This window comes from Delphinapterus leucas, chromosome 2 (assembly GCF_059928025.1).
Source record: "Delphinapterus leucas isolate spDelLeu-1000000601 "Yukka" chromosome 2, BTC_Dleu_Yukka2, whole genome shotgun sequence".
Taxonomy (NCBI): Eukaryota; Metazoa; Chordata; class Mammalia; order Artiodactyla; family Monodontidae; genus Delphinapterus; species Delphinapterus leucas.
In genome coordinates, this window is record NC_143130.1 from 61,140,735 (window position 1) to 61,166,021 (window position 25,287).

The following is a 25,287-nucleotide window of genomic DNA, read 5'->3' on the forward strand; positions in this document are numbered from 1 at the left end:
TAAGCCTCCCAAGGTACCCAATTCCTCCCCTCACTTCTGTAGGAAAGTTTGGGGATCATAGTTCACACAAAGCCCTAGGCCACAGGCTGTGAGAGGGTGTGTGCCCAAGACCCCTGGTATCATGTCCAAGACCCCCAACATTGTCTCAGACCTGATTCCAGTCCTTCGGGGAGCATGAGCTGGGCAGCATCTTTGGGGTGCTGTGTAACTTCTTTGCGAAAGCTAGTCCTTGGCCAAGCTCCCTGGAGCAGGGGCCCCTGCCATGGGATTGGAACCCAGTGTTCCTTGCTGCCTCCCAGCTGATCCCAGCCACAGGGAAACTGGGAGCCAAGGACGAAAGAGAGGAAGTGAGCCCCAGAGGGAAGGAAGTCGTAAACCCCGAGAAACCCATTTCCTTGCTTAGTTATAAGGAAGGGCAGGATGTCCAGAAAACCTTCTGCTGGAGATTTCTCTTGTGCTTTTTCTTTTTGCTCATTTATCTTGTTTTGAGTCCTTTTCTTTCACCTCTTTTCTTGTTTTGGCTTATTTCTCTTTCCTTCATTTCCTCTTCTCTCTTCTGCTGCTGAAGTGCCTTCCTCGCCAGAGGCCTTTAGGCTGTCTTGAGCATGGCTGAGAATCAGGAGATTAAAGAAAAAAGTGCCTTAAGAGCTTCGCCAGGGTGTGATCCCCCTGACTGAAGGCAGATATGTACCTCACGGAAGAGCTGGCTCATCATCTCTTTCCTTCTCTTACACGTGGTTGCCCATGCTTGGTCCCACAGTTTCCCTGCCCCACGGTGAGTTAGAAGCAGAAGCCTGAGGAGTTGTGCTGAGAGCAACAAGAAGTGTGACACCTGACAGGAGCAAAGAGACAGAAAAGCTATTAAAAACAAAGCAAAGACCATAACAAGCCCAGCAGCCTGGGGCCATTTAGCTAATGGGCTCCTCCTGCAATCAGCAGCTCTGAGGGCCACATGTGAATCACAGCCCTGCACTGAATGACCCCCAAGGAGAGAGTCCTCCACACCCTTTATTTTAAAAACTCCGATGAGATACTTTAAAAGATTTCCTCTTGGGGCTTCCCTGGTGGTGCAGTGGTTGAGAGTCCGCGTGCCGATGCATGTGCCCCGGTCCGGGAAGATCCCACATGCCGCGGAGTGGCTGGGCCCGTGGGCCATGGCCGCTGAGCCTGCGCGTCCGGAGCCTGTGCTCCGCAACGGGAGAGGCCACAACAGTGAGAGCCCCGCCTACCGCAAAAAAACAAAAAAAAGATTTCCTCTTGAGAGAGTTCATCCAGGGGAGTGGGATGCTGAATTAATGAGTGTTTGGGCTCCCCCCAACCATTTTTTATGAACATTTGTTTCTTTGTCCATTTTCATTACTGAGCTGAAGAACATACTTTTTAAAGAGACCCTTTTATCCCTTTTCTTTTCATGTTTGGAAGGAAATGATATTTTTAGATTTGGGGGCGAACCAAGAGCTCTGGGGGGACTAAACTCCCACAATGCCTTTTGAAAAAGTGTAGAATTAAGATCCAGCAAGTGCAAGCCAGACCAGCTCCAGCCCACCAGCTCATGGAGACTGCCTGTGGCCGGAGCCACCTTGTGAGCCCCCCACCCAGAAGGCTGGCTCTCCTGCCAGGTGGGATCTGGCTGGACTCTTTGAGGCCCATTCCTGCTCCAAGCTCTGCTTGAGTCTGTGAGGAGCACACTCTCCTCCCACTCATGGGAAGGTTGTAGTGACAGCCTGACGCAAGAGGCAGGCTGACAGGTATCACCCCTGTTTACCCGGACTGAGTGTTGACTCCCAGTTCACTTTTTTAAACCAACCTTATGATGGAGGCTTCAGCCCGCTCCTCCTTGGATACACTGCAGGAGCCCAGTGCGTGGGTCAGAGAGGGTTCCACTCCCGCCCCCCTCCCTCTCATCCCCCTCACCCAGCCGGTTCCTCTGACAAGCATCATTCTGGTCGGGACCAGCTTTTTAGTCAGATGCCCTGTGACCCCTGCCTTTGCCTGCTGCTGTGGGGGTGATGGTGTCTGCCCCAGGCTCTCCCAACACGGGGACTGACCTCTCCAGGCTGCCCTCCATCTTCCTGTTTCATAAGTAAACCTTCTCTGCGGCAGGTGAGGTGGTAAAGCACGGGGACCTGAAATGTGTGCGTAATGAAGGAATGCCAATCTACAAAGCACCCCTGGAGAAAGGGGCTCTGATCATACAGTTTTTAGTAAGTGCATGTGTTTTATTCTCATGGGACATATAATTAAATGCCTTAATTGGGAAGGGAAGAAACAACTGCTCTTTCCCACCTCACCCTTTACAGGTTATTTTTCCTGAAAAACACTGGCTGTCTCAAGACAACCTTCTCCAGCTGGAAGCTCTGCTCCCTCCTCGACAGAAAGTCAGGATTACAGATGACATGGATCAGGTGGAGCTGAAGGAGTTTAATCCCAATGAGCAGAACTGGCGCCAGCACAGGGAAGCCTACGAGGAGGATGATGACGGGCCCCGGGCCGGAGTGCAGTGCCAGACGGCATGATGTGGCCCGGTGCAGCGTGGCCCGGCCGGACTAGCACGTGATGAATGTAAAGTTGGCACAATGAAAATGGCATCGCTTTAATGGCCTCGTGTTTGGGGTGTCCTGTGTATGTGTTCAGCATTCTCAACTGCTGAGTGTCCTTTTGGTTTTTCTTTTTTTTTCTTTTGGTTGTAACTTAAGTTATAGCTTAATTTATATTTAAATGTTTTAAGTGTAAATCACTCTAGTCTGCATATGGAATCTGTTTATTTACATTTTCAGGATATTTTTGAGATGCCAGTGACCGCACTGACACTTTGTGCTTCTAGTGGCTTTGCCATAGTTCAGTTCCACCAATAAAGCACAGCCCAGATGACAGCCCCCTAGCAAACCTCCAGGCATGAAGTGGGTGACCTGGCCCAAGTCTAGCTCTGCGGTTTCTTCCCCTCCCCACCTCCCTCATAATGGCAGTTACTGAGGGTATGATCTCAGGGCTGCTCATGTGACATTTCTGAATCTAGATTCTAGATGCTTCTCCTCAAGAATAAAAGCACATCTGTGGGTTGGGCTTGGCTGCAGTGCCTGGTTCACGCTGAGTGGGCTTCAGGGCCAACTTGGTTCCTACTGTCCTGTGCCCTTGAATGCTTGGAACGGGGTGTGTGTCTGATCATCTCTCTTGGAAGCTTCCTGAACCTTCCAGGCCTTGCGGTGAGGACAAACCAGTGTTTTAAATGAAACGCTGATAAAACTGTTTGCCTGCGCCCTCCGCACCTTGTTTTTTGTTGTTTTATTTTCTGTTGACAGCCTTTGCAGTGCTCTCCCACCAAAGTGCTTACTTGTAAAGATAACGAAACCATCCATGTCCGCAGCAGCCTCAGTGCAACGGAATCCAAGGGAGATGCTGGTGGTTCAGCCCTGTGGCACAGCCAGCTTCCCTGTCTGACCAGTGATCCTGGATGACTTGAGGGTCTGGAAAGGCACCACCTCATTCTCCCAGATTGAACTCCCTTCCAAAGGATGGTTCCTCTCCTTGCACAGCCATATCACAAAGGGCTTCCTGCTCAAGGGATAATAATGTTTTAGTGAGAACTGAAGTTCTACTCTGGACCGCAGTCTGTATGGACTACCACTGTAAATGCTAACTTGTTGGGAGGGATATTATTCATTAACTCCTGGCAGGTAGACTACAATTTAAATTTAGGGTTACCTCAACCTTTAGCCATTACTGCTCCTTTCCTTCCCACAACAGTCATGAAGAAAAACTCCTGCCTTCTAAGCTGCTGGGTTAAAGCAGAGGCCACTTTTCAGATCCACCCTTATTGGTTATACAGTATCTGAGAGTTTGACTCAGACCAGGGACCTCCCCAGGAGGGCCAAAGGGTAGATGAGACCCATGGCAGGTAGTTCCAGCGGATGGACCAGGCTCCAGCTGGCTAGTGGGTGGGCATAATTTGCTCAAAATAGGTATAGAAAGAGCCCACCTGTCCCACTTTGATCAGGAAAGACATAAAACCTATTCTTCCAACTAAGCCTATATGAAAATCAATTGACGAATGGACCACAACTCCAGGGTGATGTTTCTGTGCTGTGACTTCCTAATAAATTATTGCTAGAAAACTGTCTAGTTGATGATGAGGCAAAATTACATTCAGCTCCTTGTCATGTAGAGAATTTGGAGGGTGTTGCTTAAAATTTATTCCACCTGTATATTTGTCACTTTAAAATTAAAATTGAGCTGGTATGAGAGACAGATGGTTTTGTTTGCTTGTTTTTTAATTTTCTCGAGCTCCAGTGACCAGTGCCAAGTGCCAGTTTGCCTCATATTGGTCGATATAACGGAATGAAGTTTCCACTCTCACGGAGCTTATATTTTGGGGGTGGGGATAAATACAAACATCACACAATGATGACTGCAGTGAAGAAAGAGTAATGGGAAAGGGACCAGGGGAAGGCCTCTACTGGGAGCTGACCCCTGAGCAGCTACCTGAAAGCAGTGAGACCTCTAAAGGTCTGAGGAAGAAACATTCTAGGCAGAGGAAACGGCCAGGGCTATGTGGTTACAGGATGGTGAACAAGGCAAAGAGGCAGGAGAGAGAAGCGAGGGGCTACCTAAAGAGCATGGGCTTGATTCTAAGGGTTATGGGGAGTTTGGAAGAAAAGCACAGGACCTGACATGAATCACATGAAGTTATGATCAGTAAAAAGCAACAAACTTTGGAGGGTTAGCTACTTACACCTTTCCCATTACCCGAAGACCATGTCTCAAGTGGGCCGCTGAGGAGAAAACTGAGGTACACGTACCTCCAGGCAAGAGGTCAACCAGAATAAGTACAGGTTTGAGCCTGTAGACACTGTTAAGGCAGTAATACCCACCCAGCAAGTTACAGCTTCTCTAAAATTAATAGGGTGAAAAAGAGTGTGACAGGGGACATTTTTTAATCTATCAAATAGAAGAATGCCCAGAGAGGACTACAGAATGTCCCCACCCAGTCACATATCCTGTTTCCCTCAGGATCCCATTCTGAAATAGATTAGCTTTTCTCTTACAGCTTCTGCATGACTCATTCCTTGGAAGAGTGAGCCTGAATTTCTGTACTGGAAAGTTCAGTAAGTGCCTGGATGTATTCATTTCTGAGGCAGATACTCGGTTTCACATAAGGATGCTGATTTCTCTCACTGTTTTACCAGTAACAGGGCAAATGAAAACGAAGCATGTTCAAGAACATGGGTGTTTGCATTAAGAACACTTTATGTTACAGTATGAATGGCATTTCCAATAAAACATGAAAAGATTTATACTGTATCTACAAAATTTAAGCGTTTGCTACAATAAATGCTATATTTCTTTTAAACAAGCTAGAAAGGTAAGGAATGTCATGATCAATCTATACATTCTTTTTTTTTTTTTTTTCAATCTATACATTCTTTCTGCAGCATTAGCCTGGAAGATTGATGTTTAAATTGGACAATCGTAGATGTGAATTTCCTGATCATCTCCGACAGACACAATCTTTGAGCCATTTCCATTGTATTTTACTCCCCAGACCTGTAAATAAAAAGAAAAAAAAATTCCACTAACACCTTTATTCTTTATGAATGAACATCCTTATTCTATTCTCATTATACTGAATCTAGAAAAACACTGAGATGAGGATGTTCTCATGCTTTCTGCCTTTCCTCTAACCAGGGATCTTCTATTACTACTGTTTGATTATCATTCCACTCACCTCCCAACTCAAGAAAATTTCATTTCTAAACACAAATCAAGATATCTACAAACCTTTCAAAGATTCACAATCTAGGAAGTGACCTAATGCTGTGAAGATGGAACCCACAAGGGACCAGCATGTGGTCTCATTTATGTTTCCAGGAAGGAAAAGGCCCAACTACCCTGAGGTCGCTGCCTATGGGGATCATTGCAAACTGTGCTCCTAACCTACCTCCTCGGGCTCGCCCCCACCACGGTCAGTACTTCTCACTCTCTTATTAGAGGCCTATGAAACCTGCCTGTCCCTAGGAGCTAGATAACTTGGCCTCACACGTCATTGCTTTCATTTGCTATGTACTGAATTAACAGATTCACACCTCCTTCCCAGACAACTGATGTGGCAGGAGCTTTATCACGTCAGCCTGTCACCCTACCCCTTAGTTGGGTGTTCTAGCCCTGATTTCAGTGCTGTGATTGGGCCAGGTGATGGCCTCATTTCCACTCCAACCGTCTTCCTCTGAGGAAAGCACCACACACTGACCTTCACCTGCCAAGCAACACAGCCAGCCAGGTCTTACTCCCTGAATTAAATGTTTAAATCCAGTAGTGGAATGTCAAAATTAAACCCCCTCAACTTTGTTGGCAACAATTTAAGATTAAATGTAAAAAAGCATGAACAACTGTTAACTTTAAGCTGCATTCCAAAGAGATTCTATGAGATTGCCATAAGAGCATTTAAAATATCTTAAAAGACAACTTTATACTGCCATGGGTATTTTATTTATTTATTTATTTATTTTTTGCGGTACGCGGGCCTCTCACTGTTGTGGCCTCTCCCGCTGCGGAGCACAGGCTCTGGACGCACAGGCTCAGCGGCCATGGCTCACAGGCCTAGCCGCTCCGCAGCATGTGGGATCTTCCCAGACTGGGGCACAAACCCGTGTCCCCTGCATCGGCAGGCGGACTCTCAACCACTGCGCCACCAGGGAAGCCCCGGGTATTTTATGTTTTATACTACTTCCCCAAGACCCTTGCTATTCAAAGTGGTTGGAACCAGCAATGCTAGCCTCACCTGGAGCTTGTGACAAACACAAAAACTGAGGCCCAGGCCAGACCCACTGAGTCAGCATCTGCAGTGTTGCCAGATCCCCAGGGGATTCCTGTGCGCATTAGAGGTGGAAAAGCCCCGCACTACAATGCCTTTATCACTTCACATTCATCTTGGAAAGGTAAGACTCCTATGAAAACAAAGCCTCTTCTCCCTAATTTAAAGACTGAAACAAAAGTTAGTAATATCACTAACTTCAAACAACCTGTAAGAATTTCTGGCTTCAAGTATATTCAAAGAAAAAAAAAAAATCACTTCACTTCTTTGGGCCACTCCAAAAGAGAAAAGTGATGGCTGTGGAATGGAATGGAAGCTTCTGAGGAAGCAGGTTCTTCTTGAGCCAGCCATGGCCCAGCTGTACCCAGAAAAGGGCCCAGGCACGCCCCAGGCACCAGCTGCAGCATGTTTCAAAGAAGGCATTTAAAGGCTGTTGGCTAGTACCCGTTTTCTGGCCTACACAGGGACATGTCATGCCTTGTAGGGTGCTAGGCTGACAGCACGTCCTGAGCCTCTGCACCCCAGAGTGCGCACAGGAACACGGGCTGGATGGACATCCAAGCAATCAGAGTAGCTCAGCCCCAAGGGTCGACTGGTCTTGACAACCCAAGCAGCAAGGTTAGGAAAAGGAATGAGTTTTGGCACAGTGGTCAGACAATGCTAGCAATCCAAAGGAATTTGAACGTTAATTATGCCATACCTGATCCTGGTGATCAAAGAAGGTGTGAACACAAGTCCTCGTTCCAACATCCCAAACTTTTACACTTTTGTCAGATGAGCTATTTTAAAAAAGGGAACATTAGTATCAGAAAAGTTCTCAGACTGGTTTGAAGTTGGAAAGAACCTGATCAAAAATCCCACACTCCTTCACTCAGCCTACCTAGAGGCCCCCTTGGTGCCTGGGTACACAAGTGGCCATCCAGAGCCCCAAAAGGTGGCCAAGGATGTTGGCATCACTGGTTGGCTTTCCCCTCTCACAGAGCAGCTATTTCCCTGAACTTCTGATCTGCCTGGCCCTCATATTAAATGTTCTCATCAGGAGTCTCGGATGAGAGTCCTATATCCGGATGGGAGGGAGGCCCGTGAAAGCTTCAAAATAAAGGTTCTCAGAGGCTTCTGTAAACCTCTGTGCAATGCTATTAAGCCATCCATCTCCTGTTTTTCAACTGTCTTGGCCATCCTGGGCCTAAACAACATTGGGGTCTCAAAGCACAACATTTTAAGAACAGATTTTCATACCTGAAGTTACTACTATAACACAGGTATCCCTTAAGTAACTGTAGGTAGAAGCCTAGATTTATAAGGAAGAACTAAGAGCTGAACTGTTCAAAAGAATCCACTTTTGTTCCAGCTAAGGACAATTAACTTCACAATTTAAAAAACACTGCAGAAAACAAAGGCTATCTGAATTAAAAAAGGGTCTTCAAATTTTAAGGCAATTCATACAAGATGACCATCTTCATCTTCCTAACATTTTAGAAACTGATAAGAATCATAAGTACCTGGAAACAAAGTGTGTGTCATCAGGACAAAATGCAACGTTCAGCACCCAGGATGCGTGGCCACTCAATGTGCCAGCCAAGTTAGCGTGCTGTCTGAAATGGGAGTTTCAAATAAAATGGAGAGGTTAGCTTTTGGAATACAATCACTGAAATGGAAGGTATACTCTTAATTGCCTGTTTCATTGGACCAAATCTGCTATCCTTATAATCACCACAGTATTAGTTTAAAAATTCCCTTTTCAATGAAGTAGCATCACACACTGCAGAAACGAAATTTTCAACAGCATTAACCCCAAATATGTCAATGTCACCAAGAGCCAAAAATAAAATCCCGAACAAGCAGAGCTTAAAAAGCTCAAAATGAAGACGGCTCAGCAAGCCAACTCCTAAGATGAGGAAACAGAACCAGCAGGGGCAAGTAGGCCATCTCAGGGCAGTTGCAGGTTCTGACCCCTGCCCACCCAGTACCCTTTCCACATAGGGCCAGTGCCTTGTGTCTAAGGAATGTTTCAAGATGTACTCTTTACAACAGATGTGGCTTGGATAGACCATTTTTAAGCTAACCAAGAACAAGACAGGTCTGATTACTACAGTCATTTTCACTTTTTAAAAAAGTGAAATGAAATCACTTATGGCTGGAAAACAATCCTAAGACCCGACTGAGGCCAGCAGTTTCACCTCTGAACCCAGAAGAGTAGAGCAAACCTCAGTTAGGTACGCGGAGGAGAGGTGGCCTCAGCTTGGGCCTGTCGCCTGCATTATGGGGAGGCTGATCCGCGCTACCTCACCGGTTGCTGGGCGGATGATGGAATGGTAGCACTGAAGGCCTTATTAAAGAAAACTGGATACTTAAAGAATTGCTGTTATTTATATTGGCTCTGCTACTGACAGGCAAGCACAGTTTGAGAGAGGCATCTTCCCCCCAGACCCTAGCACCCTCATTCAGCTCTAATTCCAGAAGCTTCAGTTCTAATTCCATGTCTCTTTGACAACTTTTCGTCCTCCAAAAGCCCCCAAGTTTAAACTCCCGAAAAACTCTCACAGGCCCATAAAAGGACATGCACGTGGATGATCATGGTTGTGGCACCTGTCGTTGGGAAGAAGTGTAACGTATGCACCCAGTGGATTAGAATGCTACCTTTGGAAGCCAGGAACCAGAGGCACACTGATTGCAGTACTGAGTCAAAGCATCACACACACGTCAAACACCGTATAGGGGAGACCTCAGGGGTGTAAAGGAGTGGGGACTGAGAAAGACAGGGGGAAACAACAAGAGAAAGGGCCCTTGCACAGGCTTCCAATGAAACAGAGCCGTGAACTGAAGATTAACTCACTTCTATACCTGTGGTCAAAAACCAACAACAAAAAAGCTCCCTCATCTAGACCTGCTGCAAGCTGGCTTATGAACTGACAGTTCCCTAACTAGGGCAGAGAAGTACCTTCTAGAACACCCCTAGAAAATGGATGTTCTAATTGTTTACCATCACTCCAAGCCAGCTACAGCCCATGGCTCCATCTCCTCAACTGTACACTACTTACCTACCCAAAAGAATTTAAAATCACAACAGACAGGATGCCTGAAAAAAAGTAGCAAGTATGTGATCCTAGTAGGTAACCCATGCACGTCTTCCTCCATAACATTCTAAGCTCAAAGCAGGGACGCTGACAGGGGAGGAATGACTGGGGAGACTGAGTGTCTGACAGGACCTGAACAGAAGTCTTTCCTAGACCCAGAGAGGGAGCAGCACACTTGCTAGGGCTCCTCCTAATGATAAGAGGCAAAACAGGCACTGGTATTAAGTGAGAAGCCTTGAATCCCAACAGGTAACTTACACATCATAGATCTTGATGTAGCCATCATCTGAAGCAGTGACAAGGAGCTGCGAATCCGGGGAAAAAGTCAAGGAGCGAATGGGCATAGCGTGGCCTGAAATTCACAAAGACGCTTGTTAACTGATACAGTTTCCACTAACTATGTCACTTTTAATGACTGTAAGTCACTGAGTTGCACTGCCCAGGTGCTTCAGTCAGAGAGGGTACTGACTGGACGCTTCCTTCTAATGCTCTAGAAACATGCACATAACCCCTCCTGCTGGAGCCATTTCTCCTCAGATCCCTTCCTTGACCAACTGGACCTCAGCACACATTGCTTAGAAGAAACTCCTCTGCCACAGGTATGGCCAAACATGGAAATATGCATCGTTTCTGATTTGCAAGGTTGAACAAATAGGATGCTATTTCCCTACCAAATCCTTTGTTGTAGGGTAAAGGATACACTGAAGAGGTAATATATTCTCTTGGTTAGAATTCAGAATAGTACAAAAGAATACAGAGTAGAAGTCGCCCTCCAACCCTTCCCCTGTTCTAGTACCCAGTTCTCCTGCCCAGAGGTCATCAGTGCAAAGGGTAGGCACAGCACTTTCATCTACCTTCAAATTACAGACAAAAAGCAGTTATTTTCTAATCACAAAGTTCTTTAGAACCAAACATGACAGAAATAAGACACTCATATAGCTAGGATATATTAACACACAAATAAAAAGGCCTGTTCACCAAAAAAAGCATTTAACACTGGTACAAGAGCTAATATGTCTAGGTTATAACTAGTGACAAAACTGAACCTTAGAGGCATTTGAGATCTCCAACTGAGATTGATGTTTTGCAAATCTAATGCTCATTTGCCATTTAGCAGCATTTTAATGAAAGAATACGTCTTCCTTTGTAATCTGATAGCCCAGTTTGCACAAAATAAACGATGAACCACACCTTCCAGCGTGTGCAGAAGTTTCCCGGTTGCAATATCAAAAATATTGATGATTCCGTCTATGGCTCCACTGGCCAGATACTTCCCATCAGGACTCTGCGCAGAGAACATATTGAGATCATTTGAAACTCCATATTGTTAAGCCATCCCCACCAAACACAAGCAATCTGCTGGCTGCAGGTCTAACTGGCTGACTGGCAAACCATGCCAGTAGCTGCCTGACAAGACCAATGCAGAACGCTTACCAAGGAATATAATGGGCTAGAAGAGTAAACTGAAAGAATCAGAGAGAGAAAAAATGAGCAACGTTTCCTTACATATGCAATACTAAGAATGAATTTTCCTCTTGTGTCCAAAGAATATTCCTTTTTTCCACTTTCCACACCAAAAATGTTCACTTTCCCCACATGAGTTCCTGTGGCCAGATACTGGGAATCAGGAGAAAAGGCCAAAGTCCAGGCATCCACTGAACAGAAAAAAGAAGGGAAAAAACTATAGTGAGAAAAGACGTGACTTTAATTTTAAAAACGTTGTGAAGATATTAATTCTATACCAATTTAGTATAAGGGCGTCTTAAATTTTTACTAAAAATGTAGATAGACAGGACAATACCAAGTGTTAGCAAGGATGTGGAGAAACCAAAATCCTCATACACTGGTGGGAAAATAAAATGGTACAGCTACTTTGAAAAACAGTTTGACACTTTAAGTAAAAACACTTACCATAATACCCAGCAGTTCCACTCAGAAATGAAAACACATGTCCACACACAGACTTGTACCTGAATACTCATAGCAGCATTACTCAGAATATTAAAAAACTGGAGAGAATCGAAACGTCCATCAACTGGTAAATGGATGAACAAAACGTGGAATATCCCATAATGGAATACTCACTGCTCAGCAATAAAAAGGAACCAACTACTGATACATGCTACAACACGGATGAACCTCAAAAACATTATGCTAAAGAAAGAATGAAGATGTATAAGACAATACGATTTCACTTATGTGAAATTTTTCAAAAAGGCAAAACTATAGGGACAGAAAGCCGATCAGTGGTTGCCTGAGGCTGAGGGTGGGAGCACAGATTAACTATAAATGGGCATGAGGGAACTTTTGTGGGGCATGGAAGTGTTCTAAAACCGAATTAGAGTGGTGGCTGCACAACTGTGGAAATTTACTAAAACTTGTTAAACTGTATACTTACAATGGGTTAATTTCAGAGTGCAAATATAGAGGTGAAAGTCTACCTCAATAAAACTGTAAATAAATGAAAAGGTACCAGAAATACTCTTATATAAAACTGTAATATGACAAAGTATTTACCACAAATTAACAGAGAATAAGGACTGGAAAGAGGCACTGCTTGTTTAAAAAAAAATCAGCTAGTTTTTAAGTTATACAACACAGCCTAATTTCAAGCGTTCTATTCAAATGTTATTTGTGTACCACAGTGCTTCTGTGTAAAAGTCTCCAGACTCATGGGCAGCCTGGGTAAACACATGTGCTTTATATTTCCATCTGGACCACTGATAATATTTTAGCATTTCTTTTCTCAGCTACATGGGAACCTCTTCATAGGCAACCCCAAAGAGCTTTGGGAGCTTTTGGGGTCAGAGCCTAGAGGCCAAGGAATAATCTAGTTGTCCAGTGCTAGTCTAGGTCCCTTTGCCCATACCCACTCTTATATGGGAATGTACCCTAAGTCCTGCCCCTCCTGCTCCTGCCCAGAAACAGTGCTTGTTAGATCAAAGGGAGAGGAGAGAAAGGCTCCTGCCCATGTCACTCTCCTTATTCCTGGGGCAGGGCTCAAAGAGGTCATGCCCTTCTCAGCCCAGGGGAGAGTGAAGGCCTCTCTGAGCTCAACTCATGGTAGACAGGGGCTCCTAGCACAGATGGGTCAGCACCATGTTCCAGGGTGAGTTTTAAAATAAAAATCTCTCACAAATTTTTTTTTTTTTTTTGCGGTACGCGGGCCTCTCACTGCTGTGGCCTCTCCCGTTGCGGAGCACAGGCTCCGGACATGCAGGCTCAGCGGCCATGGCTCATGGGCCCAGCCGCTCCACGGCATGTGGGATCCTCCCGGACCGGGGCACGAACCCATGTCCCCTGCATCGGCAGGCGGACTCTCAACCACTGTGCCACCAGGGAAGCCCTCTCACAAATTTTAACACACATATTCAAAGTAATAATAAATAATTTAGCTCTATCACTTTTCTTATGAAATATTTGTTTTAAAAAGGAAATTAACTTCAAAAGTGCTCAATTAACCAAGAAGATCTGAAAAAGCTTTTATAATCAATCTCTCAAATAACTGCTTTTTAATATCTATCTTTACTCCTAAGTGAGTAAAACATTATTCTAACAGGATTGTTTTCTTATTCCTATTATAATTAGCTGCTTACAGGAATAATAGTTACTAGAAAATCTGATTTTTATTCCTTGAAGTTTAATAAAATCACTTTTCAATTATTTTTACATTTGCCTATTAACTGTTTGATAATATAGAACTTTTAGTGGCAAATATCCTTATACCCGAAATTGAAGGAATTTTTATTCCTCAATTAAAATGTGCACTCTAAAATTTATTTTAACATTTGCATAATAAATCACTAAGTTCCACCTCATCAGCAAAAGAGTAACTTTTCTTTACATTGGGACATCTTGAACCATCTGCTGTTGAGAGGCCCCTGCTTCCGCCTTTGTTCTTCTTCAATGTCAGTTTGCTGGAGCTACAGGATGGGTGAGGTGCCCAATGGAGGATCTTCCCCTTCATCTTCCCTTTCTTCTACTTCCTCACTTTCCTCTTCAGGATCTGAGATTTTCTTTCTTCTCTTTTTCTCCTTCTTCTGTTCGTCCTTTCACATTCTCCAGGCATATTTTCAAGATAGGTATAATGTAAATGTCCATTTCCCTACATTCATTAGACCTAGACTTATTAGTTTTACCTTCAGATGAATTCAATTCAGCCGCTCCTTAGTTGTCAATAGCAATGCTTGCTTTTATTACTCACCCAAATAACTGTTGTTTAATGGTCTGGTATAGTTTTAGGAATATTCCTATCCCAAAAGAAAATAAACCCAACCCTCTACTCGTCTCAGTATCTTTTTTCTTTCCTAACAGTAATCTTTCAATGATCATTTGCCACACATGGAACCAGTATGTAGTTTAAGGTACTATTTGTCAGGGAAGGCAAGTTGGATACAGACACCATCCTTTTCCTTGGAACCAATCCAGTAATCATTTCTTCAGCTGTGGTGTGCCCGGGGTGGGGTGGGGGGCACAAAACCACGCAGTGACCTTGGCGTCATGGGAGGGCTTGGGTGTCCAAGACGAAAAGGCAGCAACAGATCTGCCTCTTCCTCCTCTCAGCTATAAAGCAGAGTCTTAACAGACTTTGTGGGCTAGTTTGGGGACCCAAGTCCTCTGTAAGAGATGTCAACAGGGCAAGGACACATGCAAAAACAATCATCTGGGGAGTCAGAGTGTCTGGGTAGCTTTTTTCAAATACATATCCCAGCCCACACACCCCAATAACTGTGATTCAGTGGATCCAAAATAGGGATTGGACATATGCATTCTTTAAAAAGCTGCAATAGTTAAGAATCAGAGACATGGAACATTGCCACTGAGGGGAAATGAACTCAGTTTCCAGACAACCCAGAGTCCTTAAAACCCTGGGACCATCATTCTTTCCAGAATAAGTACAGCCTATAGGGTCTACTGAACATAACCAGTGGGAGACAAATCCACCTGGGCCTCCAATCAAGGGAATTAAGTTAAGGAAATCCCTGAGCAGCTCTTCTGTAGTCAACCCACAGAGGGGTGTGCCAGAGAGGGACCAGACTCTCTGTACTCTCTACCGGTCATCACCTATTCTGGTAGAACAGGCTCTGCTCATGAATGCTATGCAGTCATTTACAAGTAAATATAAGGCTACAAGGAATCCTGAAATGTCATGTTGCTTGTTCCACATTAATCCAACCTACTGAAATCATTAACTTCCATTACCTCAGATATTTATCAAGGCTAATGGACAAGATTATGCTGTCCTATAGAACTTAAAAAAACAAACAAACAATGGATTTGTTTCTTTAGAAGTTTCATATATCTATCATATACTAGAAACAGGCACTTTAATCATAATTAGTAGAGATTACCATGATACAGATCTATGAGGACACAGTGCTTTATGTTCTAGACCTCTATAAGGCAGTGAATGTATCAATTCAGAATATAGCAAACAGAGGACCTCTGGACCATTTAAACACAAGTCCACAATCCCAAATCAGCAATTCTGAAACCCAAAGGCGATGAAAACTGTAAGTCTAAAAAAATAATTTTAGTACCAAAATTCATTTGGTAATAAAACCTGACCTGAACTGATGTAAGGCTATTTATAGCCTGTATATACCTCTCTTAGTGTAAATACTCATGTTTAGTCGCTGAGGTATTACTATTTGATTAGAGTGCTGCCCCCAGCCCCACTGAAGGTATTACATGACATACAGTTCATGCACCCATATTACCAGTCTCAAATCCAAAAAATTCTGAACTGTAAAATACATCTATCCCTAAAGGTTTCAAAAAGGGATTGTAAACCTCTAGTATCTTCTCTAAGAGTAAAACTCTTACCAGGTCCTGCATCTATAGACTTTATCTGTTTGCCGTTTTCCAAGTCCCAGAGACGAATATGAGCATCAAGAGAACTGGACGCAGCAATGGGCAGGGTGTGGCTGATGTCCACAGACACCACACCCAGCTGATGGCCCTCCAGACTCCACTGTAGGTCCAGCTTCTCATCACGCCTTCAATGGGGGACAGAGAAATGGATTTCTTCACACACATTGTACCTGGCATCTGAAATTCTGGGCCCCTGTAAGTATGCATTACCAATGGTCTGTGAAAAGCAGAATCAGAGAGGAAATCAAGAGCCACAGAACACCAAATGCAGCCAACTTTTAGCCATGAGATTATTTTTTTTTTTCTTAAACTATAGGGCCTGAACAGTGAATAACAGGAAAACGAGTGAGAGAAAAATAATCTGCCTTTGTATACCACCATACTACTATTGCTTTCTTGCTCAGAAAACAGTTAATACTTCTCTGATTGCAATTTGGGAGCCCAGAAGTAAAAACCCCAATTTCCAAGGCTGCATGTAAGAGGAGAGGGCACTCACCATTTCCAGACCTTCACCAGGTCATCCAGGGATCCTGTGACCACCGTCTCAGAGTTTTCTTTCTTGTTTGTCCCCCAGGCAACTGACCAAATGGCATCATCATGGGCTAGAATGGAAAGCGCTTCATTTTAAAAGTCTTCATGCAACTTCTAAACTGAATGTGCTAAGAGGAAGCTGAAATACTGTTACAACAATTCTGAGGTAATATCTACCTGTATCATTTTATTGTTTTGCAAACTGCTTTCTCATACAGCTTTTATTATAAGTGTGGAGGCAGATATGAAAACTGGAGGTTCTGAAGAAGCTACTTGCCCCAAATCACAGGTTACCAGGTGGGGCAGCAGTACCAGAGTAATCCAATGTCCTTTCTACTTTAGCATGCTGTCCAACATGCATTAGTTTGGAATGGCTCTCACTTAGCTAAAGTGAAACCCACCCCAAAAAGAGATCTAAAGTTGATTAAGAGTTATTTCTTAGAGATCCTTGGAAACCAGTAGGCAGGTCAACTGTAAACAGTACAGGTCTGAAAATAAATAAAGCAGCTTCCACGCATGAGTTGCCTTTTGCCACAATGTCTATTATGTTTAATGCGCCAGTTATTACTTTAATCCTTTTATAAGTATTACCTCAGCCACAACAACCCTATGAAATAGGTACTGTGAATAGTATTTTCATTTTACAGATAAGGAATCAGAGGCTTAGAGAAGCCTAGTAGCTCACCCGAAGTCAAAAGCTAAGAAGAGGCAGAACTGGGATTCAAACCCAACCTCTCTATTAACTAACGTCCACTTTAAATTCTAAGTCTTTAAGTTGCATATCTGGCAGGCCATGCCGGTGGGTCTGCAGACCTGGTGCAGGAATATAAATGTGACAAGTGCACAAGGTGGCTTTCTTCATACCTGGCAGCATTTCTCCAGGAACACCTTTCCAAGATATGAATACAAGGGCATTCAACTTAAACAGCTGTGAGTTACATACATGGCTTCCGTTACAATCCCCACCCGACCCAAGCCTGCTAGCTTGCCAGCCGGATGGCATTCGCTGCATACAAGGTAGCTGACTGGCATGCCTGACTAGCTACCAGTTACCTATGCTAGCTAACCTGAAAGAATGCTTTTGGCTTAAATTTTAGACTACCTAAATGTCACCTACTTAAAGTGGAAGAGCTTTTATTAGGCATTCCACAAATTCCTCCAGGCTTTACCTAACTCATCCAGGCTGTGGTGGAGAAATGAGATACATGTGAATAGTCCAGGCACATACTCCTTTTCAGGTACGAAGTCCGGTATCACTGGCCAGTTCCCTTTCCAGACTGAACTCTGACCTGCCTCCTGCTCCCATTCCCACCACTGCCTCCGCCGCACAGCCCCCAGCCCACCCCCCACACTCAGTAGTCTTGACAGAAATTCACCTCGCTGTTACTATATCCTTCACTTTCATTGAGGGTCAAAGGTCCTCTGTGAGAGTCCCTGCACTTGTTGTAAATGAAGGAGCCCGAATAAAAACCCCCAAGAGAACTTCTGAGTTCAGGGCCAGGCTCAAGTTTACCTCCCCAGATGAGCTGTGGCACTAACAGATTTCTGAGACTCAAAGCGTTTCCTCCTTTCACTTTGATAGCTGGGAATCTCAGAGTTCCTCAGGTGGGAAAGCTTTCCTCAGCCTGGAGTTCTCCGGTCTGTCATTTGACTCCTGCTTTTTCTTTTAAGTTAGTGGCTTGGTTTTTGTTGCTGCTGTCGTTTGTTTTTAAGTGTATTTGTTTTCAGCTGCTTCTGCCAATGTTTCTGCAGCATACAGCTGGAAACTGCATGTCTGGTGAGCATGACAAAAACCTTACGCCAGGGACAACAGTTTTTCATAGGTAAATCTGCTTGAACAGGCAAGCTGCTTACCTTGCTCTTGTTTGAAGAGAATACTGTACTAAAAAAGAACAGAAGACACATTAAACCAATGGTCAGATTTCAGATGTGTCCCATCCCTTCCCTAAAACACCCCCTGGCACCCAACTCACCGCCCTGCCCTCCGGTAGATACAGTCACCACAGTGTTAGCTACTTCCCCTGCCTGATCTCTTAGGAGCTCCTTGATTCCTGCTCATACAAGGTTTGTAGAGTCATACCAGAAAAAAATTAGTTCTTTAATTTTAGACAAACTGTAGTCTCTTCTCCCTAACCGCTATTACCAACCCAAAAAGGAGAGTAATAAATTATGTGTTTTTTCCTGCTCTGATCACCAGGAAGCTCAGAGTCCAGTTTGCAGCTGTATAAAACCACACAGTCTGCATAACCTGTTAACTCAGTCCCTAATTTTATTACAAAGATATGTTTCTCCTTTTCTGATCTTTGTTTCTTTCTCGTTTTTGTGTACAAATTCTTTTAAGCTTCCTCAATCCCTTTGTAAACTGTGGTATAGACTTAGATAAAATAATCCTCCTCTTAGCGTTGTGCAGTTTACTAGTGCCACCTACCCCTCTGGTGACTAAGTGCCCAGGGTCACCCTACTCCTCAGGAGAAGAGCAGGAATCAGATGCTAGTTTTCTGACTACACACCCAGACAACGTACTGGGCTCGAACCTGCCAAAGAGACCAACTGATATTCTTTCTCTCCATAGGCCTTACCTGGTTGGTCATTTCCTTAACCAAGGATGAAGGGCTAAAGGCCAGACAGCTCTGTGGAAACAATACCAGGGTTTCAGTAAGGGGGTGTCATCAGGACAGAGGGGGCTACAGAAGGTTCCCCTTGATCAAGAAAATAAGGCAACTCTTTGGCAGAGTTGCCCGGACACTCTTCTGTGGATCAGTCCCAGGGGCCCCCTTCACAAGCCCTACCAGGTGGCACGGACTTCTTTCTCAACTAGTATCTATCACCTCTCATGTTTTCTTCTCCTCAAGTTGACTACAGAGAGGGACCAGTCTCCCTCCTTTGCTGCTCTTCAGAGAGATAAAAACCACAGGACCTTTTAATTTAAAATTTTATTTATTCAAAACTCAACAAGCAAATATGGGGGAGCAAAGTTCTTAGAGTTCATGCGGGGATCTCAGCCAAAAATGCCTATAAGAGCCAGCAGGCATGTAAATGAGGACATGAGCTAGAGGGAGACACATGTCTCCCAAAAGGTGCTGAAGTCTTTAAGGACTTAGCTCAGCTAAACACAAACTTAACCATAGGAATAGATTTAATTTCTCAGGCTATAATAAGAGTTCTCAATCTTTTTTGTGTGTGCTATAGACCCTCTAGCAGCCTTGTAAAGCCTATAAACCCCTTCTCAGGATGTTTTTAAATACATAAAATAAAATACATAGGATTAGAAAGGAAACCAAGTATGGCCCATTCTTGTTATTCCAGGCAGTTATGTTCTATAACATCACTGAACACCGAATTAGTGAACACTGACTGATCCATTGCTCCTAAGGGAGACACTGCATTAGGTTCCTGCAAGACTCTGATAATATTTTTGGTAACCGAACAATACGTAACTTTGTTTTATGCATGTTTCTCAAAACTACAATGAGGCATCACCTCACGACGGTCAGAATAGCTATTATCAAAACATCTAGAAACAATAACTGCTGGAAAGGGTGTGGTGAAAAGGGAACCCTCCTGCACTGTTGGTGGGAATGTAAACTGACACCACCATTATGGAAAACAGTATGGAGGTTCCTTAAAAAACTAAAAACAGAACTACCATATGACCCAACAATCCCACTACTGGGCATATACCCTGAGAAAACCATAATTCAAAAAGAGTCATGTACCACAATGTTCACTGCAGCACTATTTACAATAGCCAGGACATGGAAGCAACCTAAGTGTCCATCGACAGATGAATGGATAAAGAAGATGTGGCACATATATACAATGGAATATTACTCAGCCATAAAAAGAAATGAAACTGAGTTATTTGTAGTGAGGTGGATGGACCTAGAGTCTGTCATACAGAGTGAAGGAAGTCAGAAAGAGAAAAACAAATACCGTATGCTAACACATATATATGGAATCTAAGAAAAAAAAAGGTACTGATGAACCTAGGTGCAGGGCAGGAATAAAGATGTAGACATAGAGAATGGACTTGAGGACACGGGGTGGGAGGGGGAAGCTGGGGCGAAGTGAGAGTAGCATCGAAATATATACACTACTGAATGTAAAATAGCTAGTGGGAAGCAGCAGCATGGCACAGGGAGATCAGCTCAGCGCTTTGAGATGACCTAGAGGGGTGGGATAGGGAGGGTGGGAGGGAGGCTCAGGAGGGAGGGGATATGGGGACACATGTACGCATATAGCTGATTCACTCTGGTGTACAACAGAAACTAACACAATATTGTGAAGCAATTATACTCCAATAAAGATCTATTAAAATAATAAAGACACCTTATTTTACGTTGGTAATTCATTAATATTGAACTTACGGCTAACAGCACCAAAATGCTTGCCTATATGAAGTTTATCTACACGTGCGTTTTCTCCATAAGGCACATCACAATCTTCCTGCACTTAGGAGCACTAAGAGTACTTTAGCACTGTGCTTGGGGGGGCCATTTTAAACACTGAAATCACCAATAAAAGCACAAAAATCCAAAAATCATGGCACTAACAGACTGAAAACAAGACACTTGTTTACAGCATGAGAACTGAAGCAAAAAGGCAGAATGTTTCCTTGTTCAACTGCAGCTGAGAATGTGTGTCAGTTGACTCAAAATTTTCACCACCTCACACATGTCCAAGAAAGACCGCAAAAGCACTGCAAGTACTGACTTAGGGCCTACAAATAAATTTTAGCATGTAGATGAATTTGCAAATACAGAAGCTGAGAATAAAGATCAACTGTATACCGAAATAAAATTTTACCAAATACAAAAATTAAATTTGTGATAGCATAACATATGTGATTCTTAATTTACACATTACATAACAAGATCTAGCAGCAAGTCTAATAACTACCGTAATTTCAAAGTTGTCATGAGCTTACACAGTATGCTAAGATATGAAAATATCTGTAATTTCTATTGGTGACAAAGTCAACCCGTCAATACTGTGGTTTGTTGACAACATTCATAATCGAAAGAAACGCTAAATTTCAGTTAGAGGTTAGAGAACATAAGGATGCAATTTTTCTTCTCATCCAAGTTCATGGCCCCCTCAATTCCATCCATCGACAGAGGAGACCATACAGCTAAGGCATCCAGGTTCAGGTTACTTGCTTTAAATTTGTAAACCCAAAAAGGCTACCGTGAAGGTTTTCCAAGGATAACAGAAAAAACAAACAAACGATTTGTAAATAATCTTTGCCTGTGAAGATCTCAATCAAGTTGGTAGTGCTTAATTTGTGACCCAAGAACAGGATCTTGGCCAGGGTAGGAAAGACAGGCAGGAGCTCAAGCCAGTTTTGCTGAAATGAACAGTATTACAACTCTGCTTGGGCACCAGCCCTCTGCCCAGTGAAGCAGAGGCCTGCCCTCTCCCCTTCCAAAACCTGCCTCACATCCCTGCAACAGAGAGAAACAAAAGAGTAGGAAGGTTTGCAGGAAGCCAACTCCATGAAGCCAGCCTCCTCAAGACAGAGGTGTGCTTCTATCAATGAATGCACGTTTGAGGATGTACCATGAGTCAGGCTCTGTTTTACGTTCTACACATAGGTTAGCTCACTGAACCCTCTCACCCCACTTAGTAGATATTCTTATTATCACCTCTACCTTCCTGATAAGGAAAGTGAGACTCAAGAGAGGTTAAGGAAGCTTCCTAAGGTTAGTCTGACAGTAGAAGGTGGATACAAGCTATAGTATAGGCCACCAAGATACACTACCTCTTATATCAGTTTCTTATCCTCTAATAATTTAAGAGCTAAGAGGACCCCAAAGCCCTCTCTTGCTACCTTCTCTCTTTAGAGAACTTTCCTCCCACTTCCTAGGCAGAATTCATTCCTCCCTCCTCAGTGTTTCTAAAGAACTTTACACATGTCCCTATTAAAGTACTCAGGCAGGTCAGTAACCCATAACACTACATGGTACTTGAAGTAAAGATAACTCAGCCTGTGCTTGTACCTGTCCAGCTCGCTACCTAAGAAGACAGCGTGGCCCACCACTGGAAAACTTCGGTTAAGACAGTCGTTCCGTCTATGGACACGGAGACCTTTACTGCAGAGAAAGCAGCCCTAATCTCGAGGCTGCACAGAACACCCTCAGGATGCAAGATGAGGCAACCTACCCTCTCCCCTTAGGCCCCGCACGTCGAGAGGCAGCCAGGATAAATGGAGTCATGGAAGCCACTACCCTCGGGCCCCGCAGCCTAGAGCATTCCTGAGCAAACCCTCTTAGAGGCAGCCTCGGGCCCACCCTCGCTCACCCGCCCTCCAGCCCGGGCGGTTAGCGGCTGCCATCCCCATCGTCTGCGCGGACCAACTCACCGCTTCACTGCCGGGCTGTACTGCCCTGCGGCTCGTCTGACGCCAGTCTCCGCGCGACCGCGACGCGCGGCGATGAGCTCACGAAGGGGCGGGGCATCTCGCTGGTCCCCAGGGCGCCGGCGCATGCCGCAGCGCCCCCTGCCGTCGCTACGCCGCGAACGGGGCGGACGAGGAGGAGGGTAGGAGGGTAGAGGGGGAAAGAGGCTACGCCCCGGTCACGCTGGTTTCCCCCGGGGGGCGGGGCCACTGGGAACCTGCTTCCGGAAGCGCAGTTTTAGGTTTTAGCAGCCGAGCTCTTGGCCGTTTGCGTTCCAGTCTCTTCATTTGTAGTTTGAGATTAAACTACACATGATGACTGCAAGAGTTCTGTTGCTTCAAAAATTTTTCAGTGAAATACAGCTTTGTTTTTCAAACTGCAAGTCACAACCTGTTACTGTGACGGATATCAAGTTTATTAGGTCGCGACCAGCATTTTAAAACAAGGCGATGGAAGGGTGGAGGCACGCACCCCATCCTCGCAAAGCCGCCCGGCTGCTCCTGGCTGCTGGTCACTGCCCAAGGCTCTCTGGGCAGGAGGGAACAGATGTTTGGGGGAGCGGAATGTCTGGGGGCGGCCCCTGAAGGGTTAAGCCTTCTTTCAGCTAGTCGTGGGAGAGAGTACAGTGTCTCCTGATTAAAACTGGTTTAGAAGTCCAAAAAGATTCTAGTAGGACGTGATGATAGTATAGTCACAGTGAATGCAACCCTCTGAAGTATCCACGTACTCTTACCCTATCTCCACCCCCACCCCAAGTTAGAGTTTCCCAGTATCTAGTTTATTAGGACCATCTTGAGTTCTATGATGATTTCAGGAAACTGTTAAACCGTATATCTGTTATCCATACAACTGGATAAAGTTCATCTTTGAGGTCTTTCTGAGGAGGCTGTGTGGCCCAGAAATTTGCTGAATACACTCACGAGTCTCCCAGGGCCAATTCTCCGGTCCTCAGTCATCCCTTCAGTGACACCTCTGTCCATGGAAACTTCATCCAGCCCCAGTGGATCCCCTGCATGTCATGGGTTTAGAAAATTTGGGTCAAAGTGAGCAGGCTTCAAGACTTACCTTGAATTGTCAAAAGTCTTACGTGGCATCTTGTAAAAGTCAAGTTATCCCTGCAACCATTCTGGATCTGTTTGACCACAGGGCATTTGCCTCTGAAGCTAAGGAAGAATGTACAAATTATATCCTCAGGCCAGGAAGCTTGTCTTGAAACCGGAGGTAATTCCTATCACATTGACCTAAGTGCTGAGTGGACCCCAGTGTTCAGGCAAATTCCACAGAACTTGGTTCACAGAAATCGGGCCCTGTAATGGCTGGCATCCAGGTTCCTAAAGTGTAGAAAGGACTTAACGTCGGTCCCCAGTGCAATGGCTTTTAGCAGTGAAGTGAGGAGTGATCCACTGCCTCCCTGTGCAACTGATTGCCAGTTTTGGCCAGTCTTAGTTTTTGCCCCTTTATTTTTATTGGCAGAGTTTGTGGGTTTCTCTGGATTTTGAATATAGACTGATTATTATGTGATCTCTCCCTAACCAGGATAAGTGGGCCATCTTTACTTACTTTTAGCTTATATAAAGAAGTATTTTTGAATTTTCCCTGCACATTAACTGTAAATATTCCACCTCTAAATTATTCTGAGAGCACACTGATCACTTTTATGCCTTTTATCTGTTGTCAGAATACTAAGGCTTTCTGCCTTCTGTTTGCTTGCTTCCAAATCTGCTACTATTAATTTCCAATTGAAGCAAATTGTTCTGGGTATTAATTCAATTTTTGTCAGCCATTATAGTTGTTCTGAATGAAAATTCAATTAATCATCTCTCAAAAAAGAAATATAATAGATTAAAAAAATAGAAGTTGTAAGAGTGTATCATGCACTTAAAGATACGTCATATTTTATTAAAAAACTTGTTTCACATAGGCAGGTAATGGATCACAAAGGAAAATGTATTTCCTGCTGTGGGTTGTGACCAAGAAGTTTGAAAATCATTGCAGTAAAGGCTTTCTAAAGACTTTCCAGCTCTATAGTTCTATAATTGTGATAGGAACTCCAAATCATTCATTCAAAAAGGATGTATTGTGCACCTGCTTTCATCTCTAAAGCACCTCTAGAGCGCCAGGCACATGAGGTCATTGGCCTTAGTGTCAGGACTGTGAAGCAAGGATAACTGGCCTTTTTTGTGCCATGAACATCTTTGGCATCGCATGAAGTCTCAGCATAATGTTTTTAAATGCATCAAAACAAAACACATAGGATTACAGAGGAAACCAATTATATCAAAATAGTTATCAAAATATTTGTGAAATAGTAGTATATGTGCTTCTTTATGAACGCAGCAGGTCAAATAACTTCTGTAATTTCAAAGTGGCAATATGCATAAACAATATTTCAAGTGATCTGCAACAGCTGTAATGTGATAGGAAAATATCTGTGATTTGTCTTGGCGACAAAGCCACCGCTACTGCTTATACTTTCAGGGTTTATTGCCTACATTCATTATTAAAGGAAATATTAAATTCTAGTTAGAGGTTAAAGAAAATAAAGATATAATTATTTTCTACCAAAAATCACAGATCCTTCAAAAGCCTGTTGCAAAGC

At 44.0% G+C, this 25,287-nt stretch overlaps 2 protein-coding genes across 5 annotated transcripts in view; one reads left to right on the top strand and one right to left on the bottom strand.

The window, feature by feature from the left end:
• The window catches only part of DNAJA4 (DnaJ heat shock protein family (Hsp40) member A4), a 17,802-nt gene extending 12,393 nt beyond the window's left edge, over positions 1–5,409 (top strand). For all 3 annotated transcript variants that reach the window (XM_022580154.3, XM_022580155.3, XM_022580156.2), the window contains 2 exons: positions 2,104–2,204; positions 2,301–5,409. In XM_022580154.3, the coding sequence (XP_022435862.1) occupies positions 2,104–2,204; positions 2,301–2,516 (317 nt within the window). In that variant the 3' untranslated portion in view covers positions 2,517–5,409. The remainder of the gene's footprint in view (positions 1–2,103; positions 2,205–2,300) is intronic.
• On the bottom strand, positions 5,225–22,672 carry SKIC8 (SKI8 subunit of superkiller complex). 2 transcript variants are annotated; one of them, XM_022580159.3, is made up of 11 exons: positions 22,652–22,672; positions 18,870–18,920; positions 18,145–18,172; positions 16,256–16,361; positions 15,712–15,884; positions 11,392–11,540; positions 11,077–11,170; positions 10,144–10,237; positions 8,311–8,403; positions 7,509–7,587; positions 5,225–5,541 (listed from the first exon to the last, which is right to left on the bottom strand). In XM_022580159.3, the coding sequence occupies exons 2-11, from the start codon at positions 18,879–18,881 to the stop codon at positions 5,452–5,454; spliced, it is 918 nt and encodes a 305-aa protein (XP_022435867.1). In that variant the 5' UTR covers positions 18,882–18,920; positions 22,652–22,672; the 3' UTR covers positions 5,225–5,451. The 2 variants fall into 2 exon arrangements, with proteins under 2 accessions (XP_022435867.1, XP_022435869.1); XM_022580161.2 differs by lacking the exon at positions 22,652–22,672 and adding an exon at positions 22,453–22,618.
• Between the last annotated feature and the right edge of the window lie 2,615 nt (positions 22,673–25,287).

Coding starts and splice junctions, on each gene's coding strand:
- SKIC8 (XM_022580159.3), bottom strand. Junction 15,885..16,255: donor CTGGTGAAGGTCTGGAAATG/GTGAGTGCCCTC, acceptor CCCCCATTGAAG/GCGTGATGAGAAGCTGGACC. Junction 11,541..15,711: donor GTCTATAGATGCAGGACCTG/GTAAGAGTTTTA, acceptor TTTTCTGTTCAG/TGGATGCCTGGACTTTGGCC.